At 44.4% G+C, this 25,962-nt stretch overlaps 1 protein-coding gene across 5 annotated transcripts; it reads left to right on the forward strand.

The window, feature by feature from the left end:
- The first annotated feature begins 1,488 nt into the window (after positions 1–1,488).
- On the forward strand, positions 1,489–18,119 carry tpd52 (tumor protein D52). 5 transcript variants are annotated; one of them, XM_030347423.1, is made up of 7 exons: positions 1,489–1,622; positions 11,260–11,393; positions 12,109–12,257; positions 14,373–14,474; positions 15,437–15,478; positions 16,164–16,212; positions 16,485–18,119. In XM_030347423.1, the coding sequence occupies exons 1-7, from the start codon at positions 1,604–1,606 to the stop codon at positions 16,608–16,610; spliced, it is 621 nt and encodes a 206-aa protein (XP_030203283.1). In that variant the 5' UTR covers positions 1,489–1,603; the 3' UTR covers positions 16,611–18,119. The 5 variants fall into 5 exon arrangements, with proteins under 5 accessions (XP_030203283.1, XP_030203284.1, XP_030203285.1 ...); XM_030347421.1 differs by lacking the exon at positions 1,489–1,622 and adding an exon at positions 5,623–6,746; XM_030347424.1 differs by lacking the exon at positions 15,437–15,478.
- Positions 18,120–25,962: the final 7,843 nt, after the last annotated feature.

A 25,962-nucleotide genomic window follows, 5' to 3' on the forward strand; every position in this document is an offset into this window, starting at 1 on the left:
TCCCCATAATGCACCACGACCAGAGAAAGGGGGTGGAGGGGGAGGGGGGGCGCGCTCTGTTAAAGGAAGATGGGGGTGCTGTCGAACACCAAGGGGTCTTTGTGTTACAGGCTGCACCCATTTTCCGCGTGCTTTTTATCTTTAGTTTTGCTTGTCCTCGACCCATAAACCCCTGTCGGCGTGTAAAGCCTCATGGCAAACAGGGGTTACTGCCTTTATTCCCGCGGATCAACTACAGACGACGATTCGTGCTGGTCACGAGCTTCTTTCAGAGTGAATGAAAAAAGTACAACAAGTGGCCAGCGGGAGCGTAATAAGGTGTAAAAGCAGGTGTAATTAAACTCAATGTGCAGAGTTTATTACTCGTCGTTAGTATGGTGTAAGGTTAATGGCATTTAATCTGAATATATTTCAAACTTTTTGCAAATAAGTTGTTATCTCTACCTCTCTCTCTCTCTCTCGCTCTCGCCCTCGCTCTCTATATAATATATAAATAATTATATATATATAAATATATAGAAGATAAAAATATGTATTTAATTAAGTATCGCTGCCTACATGTGTGGTGATGTATGTTTGCGTATTTATGTTTTAAGTAATGTATATGTGTGTGTGTGTGTGTGTGTGTGTGTGTGTGTGTGTGTGTGTGTGTGTGTGTGTGTGTGTGTGTGTGTGTGTGTGTGTTTTTGTTTGTAAACGTCAAACGTTTCCGCAAATGCAGCTCACTTACCTTGACTTCCAACAACACAATGCGATCCCAGCAGGTGGCAGGCTTTCATGATAGTACCTCGCTCTCCCCCTTCTTTCAGTCTTTCACTCCTTCTCTCTCTCTCTCTCTCTCTCTCTCTCTCTCTCTCTCTCTCTCTATCTCAATTAAATTTCGATTTCATTCCAAAAAAGTTTTATAGGCATGGGAAGCATATATTTAGATTGCCAAAGCAGGTGAAAAAATTAAGCCCCAAAAAGCTCTCTCTCTCTCTCTCTCTCTCTCTCTCTCTCTCTCTCTCTCTCTCTCTCTCTCTCTCTCTCTCTCTCTCTCTCTCTCTCTCTCTCTCTCTCTCTCTCTCTCTTTGCATCAACAAATGGATATAAATGACAATTCTAAAAAGCCAACGTTGTCTTTAAAAAAAGGCCATAGTCGTTACTTAATAATTTAATGCATAAAAATGGCTCTGTACACCACAATTAGCGCATTATAGCGTTACATGGGAGATCGTATTAAGTTACTTGATGTACAACTATGTATACATGTCTACATAAAGTATATATCCTTCTGGATCATCCCAATTCCTCTCAACCCTTCAGTGTTAACTTCGTTCAATGTTCGATTGAATGAAAAACAAAGGAAACATCGGTCATGATTGAGTACCGAGGGCTGCCATTGTTGTTTTCTTAATTAAAAAGATCAAGTTTTGTTGACGGTCCAAAACCTTCCACGTGCTCCCTTGTGTTTACACTCCGACGTGCCTACGTCACGCAGAACCCCACCCCAAAGCGAGTGTGGCTGACAGCATGTACCAGAGTACAGACTCAGCTTCAGCTAAAGGGCAAGGACACTGCCAGCCCTGGACCTTAACCAATTGCAGAACAAAATCCCAATAGAATGGAGATTGCTGATAAAGGTATTTCATATAACGACGCGTAAAGCCTATGGCGGTCTGCCTTTAAAAATGTAACATATGGCTAAGTGGATTATATTTTAAGGTAGCAAGCTTGCTAACTTTGTTGTTCACTAGGCGAACATATGGTACTAGCATCAAAGTCAATTCACGAGATCGACGGCATCATTCAAAGATTCCTTTAATATCTACAGATCCGTTTGCATTAGATTGCTTGCTAAAGTATCACGGAAATAACAACGTTACAGTGCATAGTCATTAATAAATAATAGCTCATCACTACAGATGAGTAAGCATAACTGCATGCGACAACCTACATCCGCTAAAAGTAAGTCATTTTCAAGAAGTTACAAGAAAATGCTATGATTGTTCTTTTAACTAACGGTAAAATACGAGTGTCGTGGTTAGCTAGGGCTATCCCATTGTAGTTCATGTTTTCTTAGATAGTCATAGATAGTAGGAGGAACTTTCAAGTCAAAGGGGGAGAATACATGAGAGAGCTAAGCATTGGGTATGGGTTCGGCGAAAATGATATGTGGTGTGTAATCAGTCACTTCAAGATGGCAGTCAAACGTGATTTAGTTTCCATAGAACTTGCATATACTTGCCACCCGCCAGCCTACCATATGTTCTCTATTCTCCTCTACACCTGCTTGGCTTCCCACTCCCCATCTCTACTGGTTGTCATCCCCCACCCCACCCCACCCAAATCCTTCCCCTTATCAACTAATGCTTTATAAAGCATTAGTGCCACAGTTAGGCTTCTAGTCTACAAGAAAACATTTTTTTGCGTGTTTCTCTTGCATTCAACTAGTTGTGCACCGATCCTGTGAGGCAGGCTTTATGTTAAACACGAGGGAGAATTTGACGAAGTAGTCAAAAGTTATTAATTTGCAACAACAACAACTTTTTGTTGTTCATGAAATGAACAAGTGACATTAACAATTTAAATTCCTGAAATATAATCAGTTGTTTTCAGCATTTCCTTCCTTTGCATTTACCTTTGCAGTTTGTTTGGACAAATAGGTTAAACCTGATATGTTGTGTTATTACTTGTTTGTAGAGCAATATCAATCAAGTTCACATTTGACCACAAACAACTAATGCATGCTGTGTGTGTCAACCGTCCTTTCTCATCACTATTTTAATTAAGAATTCATTTCAGTTACCCACTTCTAATATAGAGCCTACAGACAACACAACTTCTGGCACATTCCACTCTAGATATTTCTTTCAACATTGTACTATGTCAGTTATGTTTTACTAGGAAGAGGTTTTAAATCCTTGCAGCTTTCAGATTAACACATGTTCAGTTGTTACCTAAAGACTACCTTAAAGACCTTTGCGCTGAGCAAATGCTATTTGAGTCCTAAACTAGAGTCAACAAACAGAAGTAATAGTACTTGGCCTTATATTATCATTAGCAGTACTAGTCTGCGTAGCTTTAGTCAAACATATTGGTATTATTGGCATTGTTAGTTTTATTTGACCTCATTTAGATTTTGCTGATACCTTTTCTGTGATACATCGTGCGGTCACGTTCATTCACTCATCCTCATTAGTCTTTGGTCGAGGCCCGCTCCTCATGAGGCAGGCAGATCTTTACAAGTCATCCTGTTATTTTCAGAGATTTATCAAATTATGCTGATCAACGCTACTGGATGGCCTGAGTTTGTCTTATTCGATTTTGAGGTTGCATTGATGGCACATTTCTCACAAACAACATGCTGAGGCCCTCGTGAGCCTGGTGAAAGATCCATGGGTCCATACCTGGCTTTTAGCTTGGAGGAACATCCAGAGCACATCTGTTGAATGTGAAACTGGATACATGCAGGTATGGCATGCGTAGTGAAAGTGTATGAAGATTTGTACTTTTGTGTGGTGTTGATGTTGGGCATTGGGTGTTTTTTAAATGCCAAAGTTGTCAAGTTACTTGTGCTGTTGTCTGTAAGGACATGGGATTAGTAGCGTGAAGCTGAATGTAAATAAATGTCATGCCAGTTCCTGCTCTTTCATTTACCCCCATCGTTATATATCATTATATGGCTTCTATTCCACAAACAAATTTCAAGTAGAGGTGTATTATGAAGACGTGATGGTTTGATCCTCCGTCACACAATGTAATGAAGCGTTCGATAACAGCATCAGCCAAATGACTACATTCTGAATGGATGTTGATATTCTATTGCATAGTAATATAATATGACACCATAAGATGTTCAAGTTAAAGTCCCAATGCAGGCCAGGATACAGCCTGAGGCCAAAGGTGATTCAGACGTTCTGGGCAAGTCTGTGGACAGAATGGGGGGTTGTGTGTTTTAACCCAGAGGCCTTTGTTACCAATGGATGCTGCCCCCGTCTCACTGTTTACCTCCTGGACCAGAACTTGGGCTTTAGGACAACTTTGGTTGCATTTCTTTATTGATCTTTTCAGAGTTATTTCAGATTCACTTAACAATAACAGGGTCATACAGCCAATACAATGAAACACACCCTAGCCTAGTTAACAGTGGCTGGGGGAGAATCTGCTGAAAGTTGATGCAGAAAGGCCATCTTTGAAAGTTGTGGAGAAAAATCGAGGTAGTAGCAGGTTCAGCTTTGGTATTTCATTATGTTATTTCCTGCTATTTCATGTCCAGAGTCTACAGATCCCATCTCATCCTTTGCCTGAACATTCTTCTTTCTGCTCAACATTAAAAGCCGTGATGCTCAGGGAATGTGAAGGGAGAATATTTCTGCAAGTCTGCGGTAGACACGGTCATCCCATGTCCCATGATTCTCGTTTCAAGAACCATCATGTGATGCGGTGCGCCATTAATAAGGAAGTAATTGATGCAATACTGTGCCTCGTTAACCACTTAGTAGGGGAAAAACATGTCTTGTTTGTTTCCTGTTACAGTCTGGGTGGATAGGGTGCAGACAGAGAGGGTTGGTTGTCTTGGATTTTGCGATTGGCAAGCAAAATATATATATTTTGCAATCTTTATTGGCCAGGGGGTCTGAGGTTGATCTGTTGGGATTTTCAAAAATAAATTAGTTCAAAGGGGAATCTTTGAATTGATTTTGACTTTATGGTGCCGAAATAATGGCCTAAACTCCCCTTTTCTATCCATGATATTAATAATTTGTCAGATAGATCTTTTTGATAATCAAATGGCATCTTTCTTTTTCACCTGTGTTGGTTGATAGACCACTCATATGGAATAGATCTATTGTCCATAAATGCATTCATGCAAAGACCAATGGCAAAAGCAATCCAAACCTTTAGGCTGAATCTACCGCCTGCAGGACACTGCAGGCTTGCACCCCTCCTTGCTATCAAAGACCTGTGTGTGTCTGTGTGACTGATCTGTGTTAATAACAGTTCACGTCTACGTTCGAGTGCCCTCATTGGTTGCTTTGATATGTTCTCTCCGCGATGGGAGTGCATGTCACTTCCTATGTCCTGCCGCTACAATGGAGAGCACCACGCACTACTGTGCCACGGAGCAGGTCTGGCTGGACCGGCAGGCCTAACCCTAATAACATTTTCAATGGTGACCTTTTTTCTCCCCCTGGTAATCAGGAACACTGCTACTTATTCTCCCATTCGAGTTCATCTTAGATTCCAGACTGTCACCAGTTGCTTTATCATGACATGTCGGTTTTGAGGTGCTGCCTCATGTACAGATGGAAGAAAACAGGACGTGAGTGCGTTTTCCCAGTGTAGCACACACACACATATACACACAGATAGCCTTGCTTTTCAGCAGCCTAGTCGGACATTATCCAAAGAGCACTTCAGGCAGAATGGAAAAAAGGCATTGGGTGCTTTTTATGTGTGTGCCCTGGCTGAACACACTCACTCACCCATTCTCTCTCTCACTCTCTCACTCACTCACTCATTCATTCAGACATCCTCACTCTCACACTCTCTTACACACAAACACACACACACACACACACACACACACACACACACACACACACACACACACACACACACACACACACACACACACACACACACACACACACACACAATCACACACTCTCACTCCCTCTTCAATGTATCGGACTGAGGCATTTCTGCTGCTCTGGGCTGGACAGGCCTCGCTGGATTAGCGCCACTGCTGTAATCTGGGACACTGCAGATTACATCGCTTTTCATCTGCGACCCACCCCACCACCCACGTGTCATGTGACCCGCTCTCACTAATGGAACCTTTTCATTTGTTGTCCTCCTCCATTCAATTGTATGACAAGAGGCTGGGAGAGTGAGAGAGCGTGACTGAAAAGAGATATGCACCCAGGAGTGTGACTGGGAGCAGGTGATTGCCACGTTGTAGAGCTAACAGTGAATATTGCTACTGCTGTTGCTACTGGTCGATAGAGATGGACTGGTACAGATTGGTACCGTGAAGGGCAACTCGATTGTTCCGATCCAACCTTTGGGATTACAGCGGAGAGGAGAGGCGGTTCATGTGTGTGTGTGTGTTTGTGTGTGTGTGTGTATGTGTTACAACCATTGGAGTGTTTGTGTTTGAGAGCGTGTGCGTAACAGCAGGAGCTGGCGGCATTAGGTAACTCATTCACACCCGGAAAAGGAGAGAAAACTCTCACATGCGTCTTGGCCTGGGCTTTTATGGAGTATCCTACTGCTGTGTAGGCGGACGCACAGAAGGAGGCTCGGAGGACTGCAGAAACCCACACAGACATGCTCACACACACCGATCGAAACACCTTTTAACGCACGTGACACGTTTGGCTTCACTAAGAAACACACAACGTCTTAACATTCTAGTCCTACACATAACACAATCAAATGCGCACACATACAAGCGCGCACACGCATGCAACCACTCACTAGTGACTGCTCTCAGGCACTGTCACATGAGGGCACTTAGCGCGGTAGCTTTCTCTGCGGCGCAAGGAGCGGCAGCGGGGGTGGGTAGGTAGCGGTCCGAGGAGCTACAGCCGTGTCTCTCCAGCGCACGTCTCTGTACCTGGGGAGCGGAGGGCACATGGAGCCCCTGGAGGACTACCACTCCCCGTTCAACTTTGAGCAGGGCGTCAACGCCAGCTACATGTACCTGTCTCCTGAGTATGGAGACACGCCGCCCGGCTCCCCGGCCAGCCGCACCAGAGGTATTCAACAAGGAGTGCTGTGTGTGTGTGTGGGTGTGTGGGTGTGTGTGTGTGTGTGTGTGTGTGTGTGTGTGTGTGTGTGTGTGTGTGTGTGTGTGTGCGTCTGTGTGTGTGTGTGTGTGTGTGTGTGTGTGTGTGCGCGTCTGTGTGTGTGTGTGCGTCTGTGTGTGTGTGTGCGTGTGTGTGTGTGTGCGTGTGTGTGTGTGTGATGGGAGGAGGAGGAAGTAAGGGTTTTAAGATTGATGTAGACTCAGTGTGTTTGCGTCAATGTGATATGATTTTGCATTTGTTCTGGGATTTTATGTGAATTACTTATTTATTTTGTATGCCGTAGATCATTTTAAATGATGATATAACTTTTGTTCATACCTCCCTTTACAATAATACAATCATTTACCCCATGTCACTAATATCCAAAACATTGGATGCGTTGCTTGTATTTAATTTGACTATTGAATCACAACAAAGTCAGAATGTAATGATGGCATTAGGTGGGGTTTTGGCATACACACCGTGATTAAGTGGCCTAGCGGATCTTAACGTAACTCTGATCATTGTACTACTCGAATAGGGCAACATTGAGATGAATATAACCAATATAAAAGTCCTTTGTCCAATTTGGTGATTCTACCAGCTATCAACCACAAGCACTACTTACTATATGATGACACTGTCATATTTCAACACATGTAAAGGGCTGCAATCAAAATTAATTAATTGGTAAAGTAAATAAGCATAAACAAATCAGCAAAAACCTAAACTTAAACAAATCATATCCATGTATAATTATGTGTGTAGGCATTTACTTATTGTACTAATTGCTCACTTTTTAAAGGGATCTGATTTTCTCTGGAGTATGTCCTTGCCTTTTGGTGGGCGTGGCCCTGTGAGGGAAGACGGACTGTGTGATATTAGTCCCACACCCAGACGTCGCCATATCTCGCCCAAACGCCGTCAAGAGAAAGCTGTGTATATTTAAACTTATGTATACACTCAATAAAGCTGGGAATGAATGGTACAATCCTCAGCCCAGTTGTGTTATCTGAAAACTGAAACGCCTGACGTAAAGCGGAGCGCAGCAAGGGGCATAACGAGGGGCGTAAAGAGGGGCGTAAAGAGGGTCGTAACGAGGGGCGTAACAAGGGGCATAACGAGGGGCGTAAAGAGGGGCGTAAAGAGGGTCGTAACGAGGGGCGTAACAAGGGGCATAACAGGGGCGTAACGAGGGGCAAAACGGGGGCGTAACGGGGTAGTAACGAGGGGCAAAACGGGGGCATAAAGAGGGGCGTAACGAGGGACGTAACGAGGGACATAACGGGGGCGTAACGAGGGACGTAACGAGGGACATAACGGGGGCGTAACGAGGGACGTAACGAGGGACATAACAGGGGCGTAACAAGGGACGTAACGAGGGACATAACAGGGGCGTAACGAGGGACGTAACGAGGGACATAACGGGCGTAACAAGGGGCATAACGAGGGGCGTAACCAGGGGCGTAACCAGGGGCGTAACCAGGGGCGTAACTGAATTGAATTGAAGGGCGATCACTGGTCAGTTTCCAGCCGTTGACATTGCTATTCCCGCCGTGTCCTGAGTCTGCCTTTCGCTTCCTGCTTCATTGCGGAACGCTTATTCCAGACTTTGTGGGCTTTAAGGACATAAGTGTAGCAGGTTTATATAAACCCGTATCACACCAGGCAGAGATTACGCACACAGCTACCCCCGCTGGCGAAAATTATTCTCTGTACTCGGTTCTCCATAGTTCATTTTCGCGGTACTTCTGAATTGAATGGTACTGCATTTGTTCTATAAACTAAAACGCATCATTCACAAGGAGGGAATTAAATTTGTTATCAGTAATAATAATAATAATACATTTAATTTAGAGGCGCCTTTCAAGACACCCAAGGTCACCTTACAGAGCATATAGTCATCATTCAAAACTATGTAAAACAGACTAGGAATAGAAGAAAAACAGAGGTTAAACATGAAGAGTAATAATAATTAATAACACTCAAAGACGCCTACAGTGAAGGGGGGACCTCACTAACCACCACCAATATGTAGCACCCACTTGGGTGATGCACGGCAGCCAATTGGTGCCAGAACGCTCACTACACACCAGCTTGAGGTGGAGAGTTAGGGATGAGGTGGAGAGTGAGGGAATAAAGTAAATCGCTTCTACATTCTCTTTGTCAAAGGGGTTTTTGTCTAGCCTGACTTTGCGGGATTTCTGATTTCAAAAGTGGTTATCAACAGTGGAAGACCAAAACGCTTCTGGACGCAATTGGATAGACCGATAACCAATCAGAGCAACCAGACGTGGATTGGATAGACTGACAACCAATCAGAGCAACCAGACATGTGACACAGCAGCTAACATTAGATGAGCAGTTGTGGTTGGCCCGACCCAGGCCAGGTTTGTTGGAACTCTGCGTGAATGGGGTCCGGGTCAGACGCAGATGAACACGAGGTCACAGATTCATCTGGTTCCCAGCTCTGGGAAACCCTGTACATTTACATAAATAACGTGTTTAAAGTTATAGAAGAAAAGCGTTTTTAACAGAATAAAGATTTGGATGCTCTTTCTTATTGCGCACGCCTATGCTGCAGAAGTATTTCGCACTCTCACGGCCTCAATCGAATTGTAAAAGACAATCTTGAAAGAAACATTTGACTTCCACTGGTTGGAACGTTTTTTAGAAATGTTTCAGAACTCAACAATTGAATTTGCGATCTTACAAACACACACAATATGCTGAAAGCACATGTTACTCAATGTTATTGAACCTATAACAGGATAATAAGATTGCCAGACAACCTGCTGGGTAAATATTTACATTTGCAGGTGTGACTACAAGTTGTAGTTGCTAGAAATTATGCAAAATAACGTGTTGTCCAAACCTGTATGTTGTTTGTTAATACATATGATTAGTCATTTGGCCCTCACGATTTTTATGAATATATAATTATAATAATATAAATATAATAATTTATTATTCAGTATCCATTTAAGCTGTTCAATTGTGAGAACTACAAATAGAATGTTAAAGAACTATCTTTGTAGGCAATTATTGAATCATATTTTTGGTCCCGGTTCGATGGGTAGGACAGCTGTCGAAAGCCTCAATTTGCCAGTATGTTTTACAAATATAAAAAAAATTTAGTACACATGGTGTAAATTATAGCGACATGTCTTATGGCAGTCTTCTTGTGTGCCTCACTCCACATAGTAAATATGTAGATATCTAAAGTGTGAGTGGTGTTATTTGTTATTTATATTATCTAAAGTTTGTGTGTCTCAGTAGAAGCTGATTCTTCTAACCAAGTAGAAGCTGATTCTTCTATGGTTAAAGTAATTTTTGCAACTTCAGTTTGGTACTAAGTTGCATATAACCTGTCCCGCTTCTTGCTTTGATGTTTTTCTTGCAGATATTTACAACTGGATTATCGTTTTTTCTTTTTGATTTCAATCAACATTAGTAGTTTAATTGTATTAGTTTTGCTTTGTTTTTGTTCTTATGGGGGCAGGATGGTGTTTTAGTGGCTAGGGTGTTCGACTCCCAGCAAAAAGGTACTGGGTTTGACGCCTTTGTGCCAGACAATACCATGCATCCCAATATCTGAGGTGCCTGTCACTTTGAACAGCTTCCAATTCTGCATACGCACCTTTTCAACTCGGGTGAGGCGTTTACTGTTTTTCAGTAAGTCAATTTTTAAATGTAAGCCAATAACATGTATCTCTTGGAACAGCTGGTCAGAGCTGAGTTCTTCATGTGTGCTGAAGGATGCCTGTGTTCAAACATTATGAGCAAACATGATCAACCTCTAGGTTAACTCTGTGACCCCGCCCTGTAGGCCGAGGAGTCAAACGTCTCTCTCTCTGTGTCTCTCTCCTGCCATAGCACAGGATTTCTCCATCAGAGAGTTCTCTGTAGTTGTCATGCTCATGCTTCATCCTAGGGCTACAGCTCTGCACATTCAAGATGTTTGTGTGTGTGCTTGTGTGTGTGTGTGTGTGTGTGTGTGTGTGTGTGTGTGTGTGTGTGTGTGTGTGTGTGTGTGTGTGTGTGTGTGTGTGTGTGTGTGTGTGTGTGTCTGAGTGTGTGTCTGAGTGTGTGTGTCTGAGTGTGTGTCTGAGTGTGTGTGTGTGTAGTTTGGACAATGCATATTATTAGGACTCGTGGCACACTTCAAACCCAATCCCTGCTAGCTCTGAGTCTTCTTTAGCGCTACAACTCAGCCTTTTTCCCTTTCTTTTCCCTGCTCCTGCATCCTCCCATTCAGCATAGAGGCTCCCACATGGGCCTCTGGTCCTAAAGTGAAATACAAGTCAGTAGAAATGTGACGGTATGAAATAAGCAGGGCATATGCATTTATCTATATGGATCGACATCCCCACTGCTGCCTTACTTATACCCAAATACCCCCACTGCCAGCTAGGCCTCTCTGTCACCGTCTAGCTCCCATGATGGAGTCCCTGTGTTCTCTCCCCGGTCCGTGGACCTCCAGGTCAGCAGATGCTCTCGGACCCCCAGCCAGAGGTGGGCGAGGACGCCGTCTCCTCCATGGGCCCCGCCCCCCCCGCCCTGGTCCCCAGCCTGTCCCCGGAGGAGCAAGAGGCGCTCCAAGGAGAGCTGGCCAAGGTGGGTGGCCCGGGGTGGGGGGGGGGGGGTCAGGAACAGTAGGGTTCAGGGGTGGTAGGGGTCAGGGGTCATGAGCGGTAGGAGTGGTAGGGGTCAGGGGTCATGAGCGGTAGGGGTCAGGAGCGGTAGGGGTCAGGAGCGGTAGGGGTCAGGGGTCAGTAGCGGTAGGGGTCAGGAGTGGTAGGGGTCAGGGGTCAGTAGCGGTAGGGGTCAGGAGTGGTAGGGGTCAGGGGTGGTAGGGGTCAGGGGTCATGAGCGGTAGGGGTCAGGAGTGGTAGGGGTCAGGGGTGGTAGGGGTCAGGGGTGGTAGGGGTCAGGGGTGGTAGGGGTCATGGGCGGTAGGGGTCAGTAGCGGTAGGGGTCAGTAGCGGTAGGGGTCAGGAGCGGTAGGGGTCAGGGGTGGCAGTGATGCGAGGGGACTGAGGCGGTCAGGTCTCAATTCTTCTTGCGGGTCTGCAGTATCGGACATTTTACGGTCGTCCTCCATGGTAATGCATATGCTCGGGATGTGAAGGGTCATTGCTGTTCCTTGGTTTGTACGTTGTCCCCCTGACACTAAGGTAGTCAACGTTGGCTTTGTTCAAGCTGCTGATCAGGCCTAGGGTGTCGTGAAGGGCGTGACCATGTACCGAGTTCTGGCTCTACAAACCTTTGAACCGTTCCTCCGGCGTGGTTCAGCACAGGCACGTCCAACATATGTCTCCCATGCTTCCAGGTGGAGGACGAGATCCTGACTCTGTCCCAGGTCCTGACGGCTAAAGAGAAGGAGCTGGCGGAGATCAAGAAGAAGCTGGGCATCACGCCTCTCAACGAGCTCAAGCAGAACTTCTCGCGGAGCTGGCAGGAAGTCACCACCTCCAACGCGTGCGTAGCCTCACTGGTCGCACTGGGCCCAACGCCTTAGGCCCAATCCCAATTCTACCCCTACCCCTTCCCCTTACCCCTCCCCCTTTACCCTTACCCCTTCAAAACAAGGGGGAGGGGTAAGGGGAAGGCGGAAGGGATAGAAATGGGATTGGCCTATTTTAACGGTCTGAAACGCAAGTGGGAAGCGCAAAGCGCAAGTAGCTTTGTGGGCGGTTCTACGGCGCTATCGCTATTTTACAGGCGGATAAATGACACTTGCGTCGCGGCGCAAGTGTCAAAAGGGTTGGTCTGAAGCAGCCTAGTTACCCGTAGGTGTGGTTTGGGGCGTAACGTCCAACAAACCAATGAGAGTGCCAGCTCCCATCCCCTTTATGAGCCATGAGCGCATTTGAATCGGACGAGTTGATATTTTGACAGCGCGTCTGCAGTCTCCGATGAGACAGATGCACATGAATTTCAAACTGCAAATGGCTCAGTTTATTGCCAAATAATATGGCCTAATTCACACATGGAATAAGGGGTTTTCTTCCACAACTTCTGAAATACTGAGTCCTCAAATAAATTTCGGCAAAGAAAACGTATATGATATAACATATGATATGCGGTAACTGTGGTTCTATTTAATGATATACGCAATACATTATAAACATTGTTTCTTATCAGTATGCTATCCTAATATACATGTGTCCCCGCGGTAATAGACATTGCCATTGATTGTATTATGCGTTACGTGTTTAGTTTGCGTGTGTTTAAACAGAGCACACACGCGCGCGCGCATTCATTCATTCTTTTTAACACTCACTCGTGGTAAAACAATGTTTTTCACGATCAAATACTCATCAATCCTAAAAGTTATGGGCATGTAGGCCTACACGATGTCTCTGTCAAGAAAATATGTGTTTGCTGTACGGTGTTTGCAGATGCATTGATTTAAAAGTACAACTTATTACCGCTGCATCAGCTGTTCTTTCCCAAATAATTTACCAAGAATGTGCGGCTAGGTAGATGGGAGAAGCAAAGTGTATGCGCGAGGTGCACAAGCAATCCGTATGCATCGCATGCGCATGTATGCCTGCGCCCCTTAAAATAGCATCTGAACAACGCGCCACTGACTTTAAACCAGGTGTTTCCTGGTCAGTAGCGCAATGGTATTCAGAAACGGCCAAAATACCGTTTGCGCCAGAACACGCCTCCTCCTTCCGCCGAACCGCCCCTTGGGGCGCAAGATCATTCCCTAATTTACCGGCGAGTGGCGGTGGTGGGAAAAGAACGCTCTGCGCCAGTTGTAAACTAGCAACGACACATGCGCCAGTGACTAAGTCACTTGCGCCGGATGCAAGATAGGGCCCTTAGTGTTGATGTCCTTGGCACATAGATTACTACTAACTGTGACCTGATTACAGTGTGAGCACAAGAACAATGGATGTCACGGATAGACCAACGGATAGAACATGAGACAATAATACTACAAATGTATTTTATGACAAGAAATAACATTGACTTAGTTTCTCCCCGAAACGACACTGTTTCAAAGTGAAATAGCCTCCCCTGCAATCGTTCTGCTAACCTATCTCTATATAAAGACACTTCAGTTCTTCATGCACTTAAAATGTAGGGAACATTATCCGTTTCTGATGTAATCTTAGCAGCAGATACCTGGCCCATGTAATCTTCAGGGCAGCGAAGGCTTTGTTGTGGTTTTACTCCTCTAAAGGCTGACATTCTACTGGAAAGGGTTTTTGTTTGGCATTCAACCTGGCTCCTGAGAGAGAAATTGTTTGGCGGATATGAAGAAGAAGGATCAGCGTTCGGCCTTTCAGGTCCCCAGGGCCATCTCTCTTATCTTTTTGTCCTATGTGGACAATATAATCTCACACACACACACGCACACACATACACATTCTCTATTAATTTCCTGTCCTTCTCAACCGTTCGGCTGGAGAAGCTGAAGGGCACTGGGCTTCGATCCCCAATATCCGCCTCCTTGAGCACCAATCCCCCCCCCCCCCCCCCCCCCCCCCCATCTGCTCCATAATGCACCGTATCTTCAGCGTGTGATGAACGGCCACGTAGCCCCACAGCAACCTCCTGCCCCTCTGCCTTCTCCCGCAGCTACCGACGGACGTCCGAGTCCTTCTCGCTGGCCGGTCTGAAGGCCTCCGCTGCCCTCTCCACCGTGGGCTCCGCCATCAGCCGCAAGCTGGAGGACGTCAAGTAAGAGTCTCCAGCAGCCAGACCCCCCAGCCCAGAGAGAGCGCACCACCCCCCGGGGGCTTAGCGTCCGCCACTGACCGCTGCCCAACCGAAGGACACGTTAGAAAAGGGAAAAATAAAAATACAGGAAGGCTATTTTATGTACTCTGTGTGATTCATACTGATTGATATTAAGATTAAATGGTACTGCCTTATACAGATATTTATTTTTGATACATTTTTACGATTACTACAATCTGGGTAGAGTGCAATTCTGAAGCAGGTCAATGTTGAGTCCCCCTTGAAAGAGAGATGGCCCATCAGAGGGGTAAGCCTTCTGTTGAATGATGGGAGAAGAACGTCCTGATGAAGTGCTTTAGAGGAAGGCAGCTGGCGCTCAAACCCTACCCTAGGAGTTGCACAACCCCGCTTTCCACGTGACACATTTATTGTGCAAGCGCATGCATAACACACACTATATCTTAACTCCCCCCAGAGGCCTGGGCTGTAATCAACAGAGTACACTCAACCACCCCTTGGATCGAGTAACTAGGGGGTTGAACAGCGTCCTACCATCTTGACTGTTCCGCTTGAAGCCTATCTCCAGTGGATCTCTCCCTCTCCCTCTCTTCTCTCCCTCTCCCGATTCTAATCTCTCTCCTCCCCCAGTCCACTGGGATTATGGGGGGCTCTAAATAAGATTATCAGACCCCTCCCCCCCTCCCCCACCCACACACCCTCACGTATTAGCTGGAACGTAGAGTGGGGTGGGAGGGGGTTGGGGTCCCAAAGTCGTTTGTGCGTGTGTGTGCGTGTGTGTGTGTGTGTGTGTGTGTGTGTGTGTGTGTGTGTGTGTGTGTGTGTGTGTGTGTGTGTGTGTGTGTGTGTGTGTGTGTGTGTGTGTGTGTGTGTGTGTGTGTACTGCTCACAAACTAATGACTTATGACTAACTGCTCTCTCTTGTCTTTAATGCTGTCGGATAGTATTCGCTCTTTACAGCATTCAGCTAGCATGCCTGTGATGAGGTAAGGCTACACACAAGCTAGCTGGCTGGCAATAGACTACACAGCTAAATAGAATTCTCATCTTTTGCGTTTTTTCAGTTCTTTGGTTTTTAAATGTTGAGTGTTCATTTATTTATTTATGTTCTTGAATTCAGTGTGTTTATTTTTTACTAAATATCCAACAGTAGTAGGACCAAAAGATGTCCTTCAATCATTCTGATATATGCAGTATAGAGAGCATTGCAACACAGTCTATTTTGGTGATACAATGTCCCTAAAAGCGCTTTTGTTTTGCAATGAGGAAGTGTAAGTGATAGCTTGGTAGCTTGAAGAGCTTCTTCTTCCAGAGAAGCCTGAAGGGGTACGGAAGGGACACTAATATCTCACCCACCGGTAGAACAGAATGGAACCGGGTCATTTTAGAAGACCCTTCATTGTGATTCACTGTAATCAACCTATGCTCAGTGTCAGAGATCTGGACCTCATTACACTCTGGATATCATATTACTCAATGAGAATGTGACTGTGACTTTCAGATATTCCCAAAACAGGATTTTCACTCACTAGCCCAAAAGTTCTGGGTTCAAACTCCAACTTCCCAAGACCACATCTTGGTATCCTTGAGCAAAATGCCTGTTAATCACTTTGGATAAAACTGGACAGTACTGCTTAATGACTTCAGAGTAAATCTCTCTTCCTCTGACAGGAACAAGCCCACCTTCAGGTCTTTTGAAGAGAAAGTGGGCACTCTTAAGGTAACGTTATGCATCAAGTGTACAATCCATGCTCTTCACAAATGACCGCAAGCATGTGTTTATATTTTCATTTATAATTTTTTAATTGTTGAAATGTATAATTTCTGGCGGTCCACACTGTCTACATTTGACTTTGAAGATGAGATAGTCTTTTATAAAATCAATAAAGTTATTCGTCTGCCGCTGGTTGGTGACGTTGTAGATTGTGCACCAATCTATATATTTCTATCAACGTTTTCCTCACCTCCTTTTCCCTCCTTTCTGGGCCTCAGACCAAGATGAGTCCGTCCGGGACCCTCAGTAACCATGACAACCAGGATGGCAGCGCTGGTTTGGACCCTGAGCCTTTGTTCAGCCAACCCAACGAACTGCCAAACCAGGAACCGCCCACCCACTGACACACACACACACACACACACACTGACACACACACACAAACACACACACACACACACACACACACTCCACGCCTCTTGACCTCTGACCTTCAAACCCCCGCCTCATATAATCTGTTCTGGCCCCATGCCCGTGTCCTTTTGTGTGTCGAGACCCCTGCTTGTAATTGGAAACAAGTGACTTTTCTCTCCTCCATGTTTCTGTGGTGACTTAATGTTCTTCTTTCCTGTCTGAAGCGTGCGCTTGTTACTTAACCGACATGGGATTGAAGGCACGTGCTTGATGGTGGGTTAGGTTTGTCGGGGGGGTGGGGGGGGTATGCGCTCTCAAGCCAATCGTATGTATTACACTTCAGATTGAAGGCTAGCACACGCCCACTTTTGCAGAATATGTTGAGAATAAAGATCTGAGTTGTTGCCTGAATGGCTTCCTCTTTTTATTCTCTTTCTCTTCCCTTTCCCTCTACATAACTCCTGCATTGGCTCAAGTAACCAGCTAATGAAACATAAAGCCCAACATGACATTGTTGTTCAATGGCCACAACATTGGCTGAATTGCATTTGTTACATTTTCATGTTTTGGATACAATTGTCTACATTTTAGGAGTTAAAATAATTATTTTCTTCCATGAAAACTTTGCAGCTTTGGACCTACCCAATAAATAATGAAACGCCCGCCCCCCTCAAAGGTGTTTAATGAAAGTGATGTCTTTTTGAAATCGCAAGTGTTTTTCTTCCCCAAATAACGCATAAACCGAAATTCGGTTTATGTGTGAAGTATCATATACATCACAACTCAAAATGTTCACTGTTGATTGAGTGAACACGTTTTAAAACCTAATGAACGGTGCTGTAGGTGGTATTCCCAAAGGTGAGAGGGGATAAATCCAGGTTCTGGGAGTGGGACCCCTGTTGTTTTGTCAAGTATTCAAGGCGAGTATTTGTCACCTTTTCCAGTGGTTTCTGAAGTCCTGAAGCACATGTCTGGGCAGGCACATGTGCTGAAACTATCCCCCCCCTGCCACGCCGCCCGTGGGCGCCTGGGACTCTGATTATCGTAATAATAGGACATTATCCGAAATGATGTGCGCAAATGAGTCCCACGACCGACTATGCATGCATTCCGATCACTGGAGGAGTCTTCACCGCTGCTGAAAACAGAACACACGACACCAAAAGGTTGGCTGTAGGTACCACTGATGTCACGTTTCTCATTCAAAAACCAAAAAAAACGGGGCCCTGAAAAAAGGAACATTTGGATTACATTCACTTCGACTCGTGGTCATCCAGAGATGTGACTTAAATGTTTCACACCGAGAGTCCGTCCTGCACAGATCTGTATACCAAAATCAGTGACATTGACTTCCCAGCGTTTCAGGGCCTGCCCAGAGTTCCTCCCGTGTACGGGGCCGTTCGCAGCACCGGGGGCCCCACCACAAACCCTGCCGAGGTTGCTGTCAAATGATTATTTGCTGTTTGCCAACTAAATCGAATAAAACCGTTAAAATTAAATATTGCTTATGCGTTGTTTGTATGGGTATGGATATAGTAATATATAGTAAGCTTTTAAATTATTTTTAACAGTCAGAATTCAAGGGAAAGGGATGTATGTATGCCTGTGTGTCTGAGGGCCTACGTGTCACACGGGGTCAATGTGTTTGTGTGTGTGCTTAATTTCTTCAGGCTAGTACCCACAAGATTTGGAGGATATGGTCCATATTTTTAGCCACTCTACTGATAAATGGTCACATGATCAGCCGCTACTTTGATTCTCTACCAGTTCTCCCATAGGCAATAGGGGAATTCCTACTCTACGCACGAACATACAACATGTATGTTATTTGAAGGACCACTGAAGTTGTAAATGGACAATTGCTGGATATTGATGAATATCATGTTTTTTAGTTGTTTTCTTACAACATAGCTCATATTGGACCCAAGTCCGGTCCTTTTTTGGTTACCGGACAAACTCTTGATTGGGTACACTGTTTAATAGCACCCTATGGCAAATTCTGAGGGGCATGCAAACACATAAAGACCTAGTCTACATTATGATTGCACAATTTCATAACAATCTTCCAATTTTGCATTCAATACTGCTTGTAACATGTTTCAGCAATTGTTGTATCATTAATATCATTATCCTGACTAGAAACTTTAACATTGTTAAATAAAATAATCGATGTGTCCCATGAGGTCTGGTGCGAGTCAGAAATGTATAGAAATGCAGGATCTTACATTGTATTGTGAGCAGGACCTGCAGAATCGGGTCAGCCTATTCTATAGTACGCGCAACAATTCCCATGAGATCACACAGGATGACAATAACACACGTGTGTAAAACGTTTATATAAATGTATGTGCACAACAAAGAGCACTATTTAAAGTGGTGATCTCGAAGATCTCCATTTCGTTCTTTTTGGCAACACCTTTGGCGAGAATTAAATTAAATTAAATTGCATTTGTATAGCCCGTAATCACAGGTACAGTCTCAAAGGGCTTAACAGGTCATATATTTATGACAACCCCCTAGCCTAAAAAAACTCCCTTAATTAGGTAGAATTAGGTAGAATTCTTGAGGAGGATGCAGAGTGGGGAATCCGTCCTTCCAGGGTTGGTCAGGAGTGCAATGGGTGCCATAAATAACATACATACAGTCACCATTGTGTTACCTAGTGATCAGCCTAGCCAGTTGACCGAAGCAACTGGTAGGCTTATCTAAACTCCCACTTGTGATGTCACTTAGTCACAGGGCAGGGACGATTTTGAAAGCTTGAATTGGCTTATCACCACTTACACCTGGTGGTGAAATAGGTGGCATTTATTCTACCCATTGCCATCTGCTAGGAAGCCCTATCCTTTTATTTGATATGAAAGCATCTCACAATTTTTTTAATTCCTACATAAGATTAAGAACTAGACATGGTATTTACTAAAAAATTGGTCACTGATGGTATACCAATAATACAATAAACAGAAACAGAAGGCTTATGACTATTTCAGTGTGAAAAGAGCCCTTTACAAATACCATGTAGTATTATTATTATGATCAGTGGTCTTTAATGTGGCCAGGAGATTAAATCAATGGGGCCTGTACAGGCTTTTGACTGCTTTCCATTTACTCAACAAACTGTTTCAGGAGTATACTAGTATAGTCTGACTGGATTACTTTGAACTTTAATCCATAATGTGATTTAGCCAAATAATCGAACTACAGTTCTACAGTAGATACTACTAGATAGATAAGAGACTACAGCTTTCCGAATCTGCAGTCACTGTGGTATGATAAAGGCCTAGCTTCATGACTATAAACACATTGTAAATAATGTATGGGGCCTCAGCTTTGGTTTTGTGTGATGATCATCTCATATCTGTACAGCATCAGATATTCTATTTAGATTAACAGGATTAACACTTTTCTTTCCTGCAAGTGTCTCAGATATGAAGTTATCCTTATTTAATTTCTTCTGATTTTTAATGCATAGTGAGGAAAAGCTGTTTATACAAAAGAAGACTTTACTTTCCTACAAATCGACTGTACAAATATACATTACCAATGAGTTAATATACTCTATAGAGCAATCCTATAAAATGTTAAATATAATCAAAGACCTTGTGTTCAACAACTTTAATTGGGTTTAAGATGTTACCTTGGAAATAGTTTTATGATAACTGTTTATGTCACAATGATTGGATGAGGTGACGTTTTTTCTGGATCAACAAATAGTTATTTAGTTCAAATGTACGTTTTTACTTGAGCTTTTGTTCAATTAATTTCATTAATTTAATGAATATCTCTGATATTCAGTCACTACACGTTATATGCCAATTATACTGGACGGATAATGTAGGATTCCCTGCCCTCACCTAATGCCTGTCAACCTATTTTGTTTTAGCACCCATTCTATACCTGCAATATATATTCCAGCCAGACGAGCGCGCCCAAGAGCAGTCCCGACCTGTCCTGTTGATGTCTTTATTACACTCACCAAGAATGACATTGCCTCAGGGTATGACTTCACGCTATGGTTATTATTAAGATAATTTGAAGTAGGTTTAAATGGCCAACAGCCATCCATAGTGCATACGATTGCAACAGGTTTAAATAGGCCTACGTGGTTAAACAAATTGAAATAACCTGTCATTCAGGTTTCACGCATTGCATTACTCCAATATCTTAGGTCTTACCTCTGCGGGAGCAAGCAGAGACATGAGGCGGGATATGTTTTTTTTTTAAAGATAGCCTAATTAGTTTTGTGTCGTAATGACCTGGCACGCAATCAAATCGAGGCAAGGAAAAATAGATAGGCCAATACATAATGGCAGATAACAGAAAAAAATTAAAGCCTACCTGAATCTTCCGGAGACAGGTCACCGTAGACGCCATGAACCCATAATACTACCAGGACGATAAATACTCAAAACCCCAACGTAAATAGTATTTCATTATAATTAATAGCCTACACGGTGGTTGGGGGGGGGGGAGGGGGTAGTAGGCTTAAGATAAATAGGCAGACCTATAAACACAGGCCTCAACAACAACAACTACGACTCTAGCTTGTCACGTGTTCTGACAGGGCTCCCCGCCCTGTCAGAACCCCAAAATACAATGAATAATAAATATAATTAAGTTTTCCCAGACGATGGGTCTGTTCAAAAGTCATATTTAATTTTAGTCAGTGATGCTGTTATCCAAAATGACTTGCAGTGATGTAAGATATCATAGATCTATGCATCTGTGTGTCTGGGAGAACACTAAAGCCACTACACGGCCCTCTCTCTCTCTCTCTCTCTCTCTCTCTCTCTCTCTCTCTCTCTCTCTCTCTCTCTCTCTCTCTCTCTCTCTCTCTCTCTCTCTCTCTCTCTCTCTCTCTCTCTCTCTCTCTCTATATCAGCACACACAGTAACGCTCCATTAAATTGTGAGAGCTATCGATTTTATGGACAGCAGTGATTCTTATCCACCGAGGTCAGGGTTTGAGCATGTGTATGGATGTGCATCTGTGTGTGTGTGGTGTGTGTGTGTGTGTGTGTGTCTGTGTGTGTGCGTGTTTGTGTGTGTGTGTTTGTATGTGTACCTGTGTGTGTGTTTGTGTGTGGATGAGTATCTATGTGTATGTTTTTATGTGCATCTATATGTTGCCCATCTTATCAATTATTCACAGCCACACCCACACACACACACACACACACACACACACACACACACACACACACACACACACACACACACACACACACACGCACACACACACGTCTCCTTTGCTCCAATGAACCTACAAAGCCCCTGATGGATGCTGAGCTTAGCTCCAAAAGGAGCCTGCATCATCTGATGGAAGGGGCGCTCCCACTCCCACAACAAGCCGCACTCTGTGTGTGTGTGTGTGTGTGTGTGTGTGTGTGTGTGTGTGTGTGTGTGTGTGTGTGTGTGTGTGTGTGTGTGTTTGTGTGTTTGTTTTGGTCAATACGGGCAGTGGGTATGTGGCATGCCTGGATAAGCCCCATAGAACTCTCTGGAGATTCTTAATGTGCCACACACACACACACACACACACACACACACACACACACACACACACACACACACACACACGCTCCCTCACTGACAAACTAATGTGTGTTTAAGCCTCAAATCAAAATCCAGCTGCCACTGACATCACCCATTACCTCCACACACACCACCACCAACACCATCCAAGCCGTTAGTCTTATATACCGTGCTCCCCCTCCACCACCACCACCCCAGCAGCCCCTGACCCACGCTCAAGAGGTGTCACTGCTGTCTTTGTGGGGGCTCAGCTGACAGAGGGTGGGGGTGTTGCAGTGTTGGAGGCTAATACAGTTAGCTTTAGCATATGTGGAAGGATTTGTATGGAGTATGGTGGACATGCTGGCCTATAATGCACTGGGGGTTCGGACAGCCTCTGCCTCGATGTGTGTGTGTGTGTGTGTGTGTGTGTGTGTGTGTGTGTGTGTGTGTGTGTGTGTGTGTGTGTGTGTGTGTGTGTGTGTGTGTGTGTGTGTGTGTGTGTGTGTAGCCCCCCACCCCCTCCCCCCTCCTGGTATGGATTGATTTGTCTCTGCAGGGAGGGAACGGGAGCAGGAGACACACACGACACAGACATGGATACGCAGACACACACATGCACACACACAGGGATGCACACATGGATGTACACACATAGACAGAGTCTCACACCATTCATCATCAACGTACAAGGAGATGGCGGCTCTTTCTCAACCTCACATGTAGATTTAATTCACGCACACACACACACCAACACACCAACACACACACACACACACACACACACACACACACACACACACACACACACACACACACACACACACACACACACACACACACACACACACACACACAAGAGGTGTGAAGTGACCAGAGAGCAGATGGACTGTACATCGGGTGGTCATTCGCCAGGATCTTTGTCTCTCTCTCTCACACACACACACACACACACACACACACACACACACACACACACACACACACACACACACACACACACACACACACACACACACACACACACACACACACACACACACACACACAAAGGCCATGCCCTCTTTGGCCAGGCTTCCCCCATCAGGGCCCATGTGACTGTGCCCGGCCAGACACTATTGGTTCCTCCCACTGCGTTCATGACATCACAACCTCTTCACCATGGAGACATATGTTCAACAGCATGGTCACATCTCACCTGGACACACAAACACACACAATGTGACCGCACGGGGCATTCACACCCTTGTGTGTCTACTCTTTAATATAACACAAACATTGATATGGGGTACAGAACAGGTATAAAAAGGTTTTATATACTGTATTCTTATATACTGTATATCACTAAAGTGAGAGAAGGGAACAGGTGGTTGATTATATACAAATAACAGTAACTTGCTTTGTTTAAACAGATATATAAATGTATTTCAAACATTAGGGCTTTAAAAAGTTAAGACACCGTTTTTCAACACACGTCAATGCAAAGGTTTTAATTTCTCTGGTGTTAAACCAAACCATGGCGATAAACGGGCCATTACTGCTGCTTCTTGACCAGGTTGCTCTTGAAAAAGTGGTGTTAACACTGAATGAGACCTTTACCTGGTTACACAAAGGTTAAATATCGCCGTGTAGAAAATATGATTGTTTGAGTAGACAGCTGGTGTTGCTAGCACCGGTAGTAAACTAGCAGTGGGAGACACTCCTTCACATAAATAAAACTGGCACCTGGCCAGCTACCACACCACTAACTGTCATGTAGAGAGAGAGAGAGAGAGAGAGAGAGAGAGAGAGAGAGAGAGAGAGAGAGAGAGAGAGAGAGAACCCGTGGCTGAAAGAAAGTGGACCAGGTCAACGGGGAATCCCAAGCCCTTTTAAACCTTCCCTTAGATATATATTTATATATATCTAAGATATATAGTTATATATCTATATTTAAAAGCGTGATATAGGTCTAGCTGATGCTACAGCACATCTGTGCCATAACTAGAAGTTGTCCCAGAAGTAATAAAGAGTACATTTCGAGCGGTCACAGAGAACAGGAGGGAGAGAGAGTGTGAGAGAGAGAGAGAGAGAGAGAGAGAGAGAGAGAGAGAGAGAGAGAGAGAGAGAGAGAGAGAGAGAGAGAGAGAGAGAGAGAGAGGGGGAGAGAGAGACCCTATTACAATCCTTCAATCAAGGATCCCACGGCACAAACAACACATGAATACAAAGTCATACATTTCATAAATACTGTTTGTTTCCTAAGTGGCATGCACATGCAGTTATAAAAAAATACACCACAGGAACACCAGTTTTAGAAAATAAAGTGCGACAGCGGTCGACTTGTTGAGGTTTACACGGTCGTCGTAGTTACGTTCTAGGTTTGGCAGACTGTGAGAAGATCTACTCAGAAAAGGTGGAAAGGTGTCTGCCCTTTAGTTTTGCATATTCATTTTAACATAATTCATATTTAGGGGACTTCATCGCCCATGTTTCGAAGTAGTGAAACGCATCTTCAGTTTCATTATAGCCATAGTTATAGTCTTATTTCCATGAAGGGTGTGTCTCCCAGAAAGTTGTGACTTTCAGGGCCCCTGTGGAAATGAGCCAGCAGGAATGTACTCCGAATGGATCATCTCACAGACCGGTTGTTACAAACTGTTGGCAGAGAAAAGACAGACTCTTCTTGATTTCCCAAACATTTAGAAAGATTGCACCACAAAGAGTCGTTTTTAAAGAACATCAAACTATACTTATCTACAAGCCCTTTGAAAAAAGGAAAGGGAAAAAAAAGAGCAATGTTTGGGAAAACAAAGAGAAACAAACACAAAGGAAATCACAGATCCACAGTATTGTTATCAGATTGGAACCAACAAACAGAGTGCGATTAGAGACAAGTTTGTGTACAAGTTTACAGAGAGTACAAAAGCCACTTAAGATGATACAAACCCCTTTTCTATAACCGCTTTCCAGAAACATTTAAAAGTAGTCCAAACTTAACATTTAACAATCCGACAAAATGCTATTCCCCTGGCCCTGGTATGTGTGTATATGTCTGTCTGTGTGTGTGTGTGTGTGTGTGTGTGTGTGTGTGTGTGTGTGTGTGTGTGTGTGTGTGTGAGTGTGAGTGTGAGTGAGTGTGAGTGTGTGTGTGAGTGTGTGTGTGTGTCTGTGTGTGTGTGTGTGTGTGTCTGTGTGTGTGTGTGTGTCTTACAGCACTAGCAAGGCCAAGACAGCGACAACAGCTAGACACAACCAACCCATCGGTATCCATGTGATGTTACGGGCCAAGGCTATGAAGACGCTATGCTAACGCTAATCCAAGGCACATTCAGGGCTTCCTGTTCGCTCACATCGTCGGGTAGATGTTACAGTCCTGCTACCGGGTACACAGAGCTCGTCCTCGACCTTCCATCGTGGTCGAGGTCAAAAGGAAGAGGAAGGAAAACTAAATCCCTCATAAACTGATCAAGGGCCAAAAGTGTGGAAGCCGCTTTGATATCGCTTTTGTGTGTCCTGCCTCTTGAATATTCATTGAAATTCTATTGAGTACAATTCCGTCCAATCATGATGCTTGCTGGACACGACCGGGGCTGGGGGGGGGGATAAACTGCCCGTCACCACGGTTGCCATGGAAACCTTTCCACATGTCTATCGGCAACTAGGTAGTATGAACTTGGCCAATGCTGCTTTGGGGCTTTATTCACAGTCGCCCAAGTGCTCTCAAGCGACGGATAAGCCATTCAAATATCCGAAAGTCTACTCGAACCACGTTTACATAAAATGTCTGCTAGATGATTTAAAGTGAACTGTGTGTAGGGAAATTGGATCTCATGCTGCGAGGGTGTGT

The sequence above is a fragment of the Gadus morhua genome, chromosome 22 (genome assembly GCF_902167405.1).
Source record: "Gadus morhua chromosome 22, gadMor3.0, whole genome shotgun sequence".
In the NCBI taxonomy this organism is placed as follows: domain Eukaryota; kingdom Metazoa; phylum Chordata; class Actinopteri; order Gadiformes; family Gadidae; genus Gadus; species Gadus morhua.

What these genes read in the sequence shown, in the direction of transcription:
- tpd52 (XM_030347421.1), top strand. Translation starts at nt 6,623, where the DNA reads ATGGAGCCCCTGGAGGACTACCACTCCCCGTTCAACTTTGAGCAGGGC. An exon ending in TCCAAGGAGAGCTGGCCAAG is followed by an intron (nt 11,394 to 12,108) that starts GTGGGTGGCCCG and finishes CCATGCTTCCAG; the next exon opens with GTGGAGGACGAGATCCTGAC. An exon ending in GAAGTCACCACCTCCAACGC is followed by an intron (nt 12,258 to 14,372) that starts GTGCGTAGCCTC and finishes CTTCTCCCGCAG; the next exon opens with CTACCGACGGACGTCCGAGT.